Source organism: Diaphorina citri, unplaced genomic scaffold (genome assembly GCF_000475195.1).
Source record: "Diaphorina citri unplaced genomic scaffold, Diaci psyllid genome assembly version 1.1 scaffold1304, whole genome shotgun sequence".
NCBI classification, from domain to species: Eukaryota; Metazoa; Arthropoda; class Insecta; order Hemiptera; family Psyllidae; genus Diaphorina; species Diaphorina citri.
In genome coordinates this window covers 78640-85808 of record NW_007378733.1, presented here as the reverse complement: position 1 = coordinate 85808, position 7169 = coordinate 78640, and the positions used below count along the sequence as shown (strand labels likewise).

The window sequence follows — 7169 nt, the reverse complement described above, 5'->3', positions numbered from 1 at the left end:
GAATTAGTATGAGTGAGTGAGTCAGTCAGTCAGTCAGTGAGTGAGTCAGTTACACAAGGGGCTGTATATATTTTACATTTGGCCTCTGGGGAAATGTACACGTTTTTGGCTTGGCCGCGTAGGAAACATGTCACTTTTTCGCTTGGCAGGGAAAGAGTAAAAGTTAACATTTGTTTAGCTCTTGAAAGAGGCCCTTGCCTGTATAGGTGTCGGTGGGGCTAACCTTAACCTTAACCTTAACCTTAGCAGCTGTAGTAGCTTGTAGTTTCAGTGTCAACTCTAACATAGCAGCTTCCGCTAGTCCAACTTGTAGTTTTTATCAAGTCTGGTTTCATTATTTTAATAGCAGTGTTGCAGATATCATTCACGAACCATCCTCCTTGTCTCGTTTTGATTATGTTTGGTTCCGACACTAGTATGATGCTTGCATCGTGATCTTTAGCTGACTCTACCATTAGGTCCAAGCCAGCCCTTGACCTTTGTAGATTGGCTTGAAGGACTATCAATTTGTTATTGAACTGCCTTTTTGATAAACCATTCTTCTATAGGTTGGGCAACTCATTGAGTCCGCTCTATGTCCTTCTTTGTTGCAGGTAGGACAGAAGCTTTGGTTAGTGCATTCTTTGCTTTCGTGTCCTTGTTTTGTACATCTCATACACTGTTTTTCCAGTTTTAATTTTGATTTGCAGTTTCGCATTGTATGACCCAGCTTGAGGCAGTTCGTGCATCTAGGGACTGAAACTTTTTCCTTGATACGGCACATTGACCATCCAATTTTGATTGATCCTGCCAATTTGTGTGCAATGTCTACTGACATTCCCAACGTTGCCACCTTTTCGCTGACTCTATTAGTGTGTATGGACTTTATTTCTATTTTGCTTGCATCTGCACCAAGTTTTTGTGAGAGTGCCTCTTCAATCTCCTCTTTTGTAGTTACAGCATCCATACCTGCTATTATCATTTCGCATGTCTTTTCTACTATGTGGATCTCGCTAAGGTTGACATTATCTGTAATTTCTCTTTGAAGAAGTTCTCTGTTTCCTTTTTCTGCTACTATGAGGAGGGAGTCATCTTTTGTTTTTTTGGTTGTCCTTATCTCCATACCCATCTTTTCCGGGTCGATATTCTGCCTGAACGCTTTGAGCATGTCCGAATATGATTTGTTTGTTGAGCTCACAACAATAGTTTCATATTTGCTTTCGGTAGGCTTCTCTTTACCCTCTCTTTTTGGAGTGTAAATCTTTATACTTGTATTAGATTGTAGGAATACTATTTCTATTATTTTTCTAGTCAATGTTCTTATTTTCTCATCCGCTGCTATCACGTTAATAAGTTTATTGCCAGATCTGGTTTCTTTTTCCAATTCTTTAATTGATTGGTAGATTTCCTCCATTGTTCCACCTGGTGTAACGTATAGTCTTTTGCTTGTTTTTAGTCCATTTTTCGTTCTGGTATTGTTTTCAAGATACTCCAAATTGCTATTTAACAGGTCCTCCTCTATTATACTTTTCAACTCTGGATGTTTTTCAACGAGTTTCCTGACTATATATGCATCATCATGTACATCCTTCATTACTAGGAGCATGTCTCCTTCATCAGTAATCTGGAGTGGGTTCCCCACTACTATTTCTGATTTTTGAAAGCAGCCTTCAGGCCACTTCTTCTGCAAGGTATTTTTCACATTTTCGTTCAATGTTTCTCCCTTCTCAATGTGGGCGTCTTGTACTTTTCTTCTTATTTCTTGTGTTATATCTGCCTCTTCTGCAATTTGCTTTTTACATTTGGAGCACAGGTTTTCTTCTTTCTCTTCAATAACATCTGTATCCATGTCTTCATTTTCTGTGATAATCTCTTGTTGGGCAGTAATTAATTGTTCAAGGGAGCTAAGGAGATCTGATTTTTCAACAGTCTCTTTTAGCATTATCAAATTTTCCGATGCTTGCCTAGTTTCCACTTTAGTCTTCCCTCCTAGTGTGGTGTTCAATTTGACAATCTCATCAAACATTTGTTTTATCATTTTGAATAACTTTGTTTGTTTCACCATTGCATCTGAATATTGCATGGAATCGCTTGCATCTCCGTCACTTATAGGAGAATCAATTTTCGGTCTCTTGGTGCCGGTCTTTCTCTTAGTGGGTGGCGGGGTTAGTTTGCTGCCTGCTGCAACTCCTCTCGTTGAACTCATAACTGTCTCTGCCAGTGTCGCACTTCTCGTTGGTGTCGCCTTTGCCACAGGGTCCACTGTTGTGACTGGAGTCACTGTTTGCTCTGCTACGACTGTGCTACGACTGTCCGGGACAGTTACTTGTTCTGATGTCGCTGCCATCGTTGCTGCCAATGGGGGGGTGGGTATCCCCCCCGATTGACCACTCATTTCAATGTCTTTCACTTTGTCTTTCAATGTTTATGTTTTCACTTTCACTTTGTCTTTCAATGTTTATATTTTCACTTTCACTTTGTCTTTCAATGTTTATATTCAATGTTTATGAAATCAGTTACCTCGAGAAAAAATTCTCAATTACCAGTTACCTCGATAAAAATATTCTCAGTTTTTTTTTTTATTTTCCTGGGTTTTTTTTTTTTTTTTTTTCTCTTCTTTTCTCTTTTTTATCTCTTTTTTTTAATCTCATGTATACAGTAATTTAAATACCTATCTCTATGTACATCCTATTGATATGTACCATTTTTGCCCTCCCACCCAGCCCCATACCCAGCAATCAATTACTAGGTCTGCGGCTGGGTGTGACAGCTTAATGGTCTCTTTCCCCAGTTGCCTAGAACCCTTTTTAGAGGTAGATATATACAACAAGGCTTAATGCAGATACCCGTTCGACACCCCCCCGCCCACGACCGCAGATTTCACCGCAGCCGTGAGAGGAGACATGCCGACTTTAAGGTCTGAGCTCCGCCCATGTTACATTGTTAGTTGCTAAAATTAACACCACTGTCTATCCTGACTGTCAACAATGGACAGTCACAACCGGATAACGCCCCTGGAAAGAATTTGGACCTACGATTTGGGACATGGAACGTACAAACGCTTTATAAACCTGGAGCTTTTGATAACCTCCTAGAAAAAGTCAAGAGATATAATATTGACATTTGACATATTAGCTCTCCAAGAAACCAGATGGTCTGGAAACGGTAACATCGACAGAAATGGTTTTCGTTTCATCTACGGTGGAACAGATAAACATGAACTCGGAACAGGATTCATTAGTGATGGGACTCGAGTGAGATTTTTCAACTCGATTATTTTCTACTCGATTATTTTCCAATTCGAGTTGTAACTCGAGTGGAAATTAATCGAGTTGAATATTTATTCCTGGAAATTACACCGTGCCGATTTCTCACTCGCGAGTCGAGTAGGCGAGCGAGTCGCTGATATTCGGGTTTTCGTTTGGAAACTCTCGGCATACGGGTATACCACTATACCCCTCCCCCTCTTCAGTTCTCTTTCTTGCATCATCATCTAGTAAGAGGGGAGAGGGGGGTAGTGAATCATTCAACTCGTTCAAACGAATAGTTTTTCTGACGAATAGATTTGTACTCGAATAGAAACTGTATGTTGCAATAATATGTGGCGAGTGCGCGAGTGAACTCGGGTCAGAGAACCCAATGAATAGTTTTTCCACTCGAGTGGAACAAAATAATAATCGAGTGGACTCGAGTGAAGTCAAACTCGAGTGGACTCGAGTAAAATCATTCACTCGGCCCATCACTAGTCAGGATTTGAGTTGTTACTCTCCAAGGCAGATTGGATTCTGCGTGTATCCGCCAGCTTCTTTCGGAAGATGTCAGTGATGAAACCATTAATGATGTCCCATCTCTGCTTATCTTTGAGCATTTCTTTTACAATAGAACTTGAGTCCATCCTGGGCGTCCCTAGTTGTTGACAGCATCTTGATCTCTGAGTGTTCCAATTTCTGCATTCCAGCACCATGTGTTCTGCCGTGTCGCTCTCATTGCAATAAATGCAATTATCACTTTCTTGAATTTTCATTCTATTAAGGTAGAATCCAAAATTTCCATGGCCGGTTATGAATTGGCTTAGCTCGTAGGTCATTTCTCCATGTGTACGGTTTGCCCATGGTTCAATGTTTGGAATGAGTAGTTTCGTCCATTGTCCCTTCGCTCCTTCTTGATCCCATTTCGATTGCCATCTTCCCATGAGTTCTTCTCTTAGTTGCGTTTTAAATTCGTTAATGTTGATTGATTCTTTTCTCTTGTAGTATATTTTTGTTCTTTCCTCAGCCATTAGCTCAATCGGCAAGGTTCTGGATATGACCTGGAGGGCCACCGTTGAGACTGTCCTGTATGATCTGCATTGTCTAATCATCATTTTTCTTTGGACTCTTTCCAGTCTATTTCTGTATTTGGCATATTTTACCGTTTCTATCCATGTAGGTACGCCATAGAGCAATGTTGAGTACACAACAGTTGCCAGCATGTCTCTTTTACTGTTTTTAGGACCACTTATGTTGGGCATCAACCTACTTAGGTTGGATGCTACTTTGTCTGCCTTTTCTGCTACTATATTGATGTGAGCTGTCATTCTCAGGTTTCTATCAAATTCTACTCCTAAGTATCTGGCGGACTCTTTGGACTCTATCCTAATTCCTTCTACTTCTATTGTGATTTGAGGAACAGCTCTGCTGCTGACCAACATGACCACTTCAGTTTTTTGCGGCGCTAATTGCAGTTGTTTACTTTTCATCCATTTGTTGACAATCAACATGGCTAGGTTAATCTCTAGTTCAATGGTTGATTTTTCTCTTCCAGTTGTTAGAAGGATGAGGTCATCGGCGTATGCTATGGCTGTGGTGTTTGGTGGCATTTTTTCTCTTAAAACGGGGTCGTAGTAAACATTCCACATCAAGGCCCCCAAGACTGATCCCTGGGGGGCCCCACAGGTCATTGGATATGTTGAGTCATCTATCATAATCTTCCGATCGGTGAAATAGCTGGCTATAATATTCATGAGGTAGTTGGATATATTTCTCTTCTTCAATTCTTCCAATATGCCCCTCCAAGGAACCGATCCGAAAGCATTCTTCACATCGGCTAGGGTCATTACGCACAGCTTGTTTTGATTTTTCGCTCGGTTGGCAATGTTTTTGACTTCTAGCATTGCGTCTATAGTGGATTTGCCGCTTCGAAATCCAAATTGTTGAGGTGATAGTCCTCCGTTGGTCTCGATCTCATCTTCCAGGCGTTTTTTTATTAGTCGTTCATAGACCTTACTCAGTCCATCAAGTAGACAGATAGGTCTAAATGACGTTTCGGTATCGGCAGATTTCTTAGGCTTTTCTATTAATACTAATTTAGCTTTTTTCCATGTGTTTGGGAATAGTCCTTTTTTAAGAAGGTTATTATAGAGCTCTAGACAGAAACTTGGAGCTGTCAATATTAGTTCTTTTGTAATTTCTGGGACAATCCCATCTGGGCCTGGTGCCTTCTTGTTTTTGGTAGCTATACATACATTCAGGAGTTCATCCAAACTGAATAAAGGTATTTCATCTTCCTGGGTTTGTTCAAGTTCCCATTCTTCAACGTTTTGCTGGGGGAAAAGTTTGTCCGCTTCTCTTAGTTTTTCAGCTGTGCTCATTTGTTTATTGTTGTTGAGCTTAAGTTTTTTGCATACTATTTTGTAGCCGTTTCCCCAAACATTGTCGTTGAGATCCTGGCATAGTTTCTTCCAAGCTTCAGTTTGGGATTTGCGGATTGATCTTCTAAGGTCCTTTTTTGAGTTATAGTATTCTCTTCTTCTTCTGTCTTTATCTTCTTCATTTCCAGACCGATTTCCTCGAACTAGTTTTCTTCTAAAAGCAAAACATTTTTTCCTCAGTTCTGAAATTTCTTGGTTCCACCAGTAAACCGGTTTACGTCGGTTATTTGGTACCCTTCTAGGGAAGATTTCTTCACATATGTTTTGCAAAAGGTTAGTCAGATCTTCAGGGGTTTTATCTATTGTCTGTATAGTTTCACTTATTTTGTTTTTCAAGATGTTTCTTTTTTCTTCTTGGAATTTCCATATTTTCAAGTTGGTACTTGTTTGCTGGCTCTGTATTTGCTGTTGAGTAGCATTGTTTATTTCAAACAAGATAGTATTGTGATCGGACAAGTTTTCTTCAGTTAGGACTTCCCATCGTATTATCTTTCTGACTATTCCTTGTGAGCTCGCTGTAATGTCTAAGAAGGAGGATGTATTTTCTCTTATGAATGTTGGTGTGCTGCCTTTGTTGAGGATTACTATATCTAGAGAGGCAAACCATTCTGCAAGAATAATACCGCGAGTATCTTCCACTGGTGAGCACCATGCGTAGGCTTTTGAATTAAAGTCTCCGGTGATTATTATTTCTTTACTGTTAATTTCCCGTATGCTATCTTCTATTTCGCCAAGTTTTCGTTTAAAAACTTCAATTCTATCATTTGGGGATAGATATTATTTCTTTACTGTTAATTTCCCGTATGCTATCTTCTATTTCGCCAAGTTTTCGTTTAAAAACTTCAATTCTATCATTTGGGGATGGATAGCAGCTGTAGTGGTCACAATAGATCTACAGAGGTCGCAGTGTTAATTGCATACTCTCTTGGGAGAGGAGCAACCAGTCCCATAATAAATAAATAATAATACAGCAAATAATATTAATAATGGTTTTCCGAGAAAAAAATGAGAAAAACCAAAAAATACGAGCGTTCTTCTAATTTTGTCACCCAGTGTAGTTTAGATTAGACTACGAATTCGCGGGGAATGAAATAAAATATGTATGTGCCTAAAAAGAGCTGCGAGTGCTGCGACCCATGCATCAATATTCCGTGAAACGTTTTATCACTCAATTCTATTCAATTTAATTCTATTTTATTGTGATTGTTACAACATTATACACAATTTACAATTTTACATTTAGGTTTTCTATAAATGTTTATATAAAAAAGATATAGGTATGTGTACGAGTATAAAGAAAGAAATCACGAAGTAGACAGACAGTATCACAGTAGGAAATATCACAAAAGGTTATAGGTATCACAACCACAACCATCCAGATCCAAAATGACTTCGAAAGCAAACACCAGAGAAAGAAGGAGCAATATGAGTGTTTATGCTAATTTAGATTTTCTATGTTTTTGACAGCCCTGGTGAAGCTCGCAAGAGTCAGTAACACCAA

At 39.3% G+C, this 7169-nt stretch overlaps 1 protein-coding gene across 1 annotated transcript; it reads right to left on the bottom strand.

Annotated features, from left to right (window-relative positions):
• Positions 1-162: 162 nt before the first annotated feature.
• LOC113469939 lies at positions 163-2527 on the bottom strand. Its single transcript, XM_026827998.1, has one exon. The coding sequence runs from the start codon at positions 2372-2374 to the stop codon at positions 503-505; it is 1872 nt and encodes a 623-aa protein (XP_026683799.1). The 5' UTR covers positions 2375-2527; the 3' UTR covers positions 163-502.
• Positions 2528-7169: the final 4642 nt, after the last annotated feature.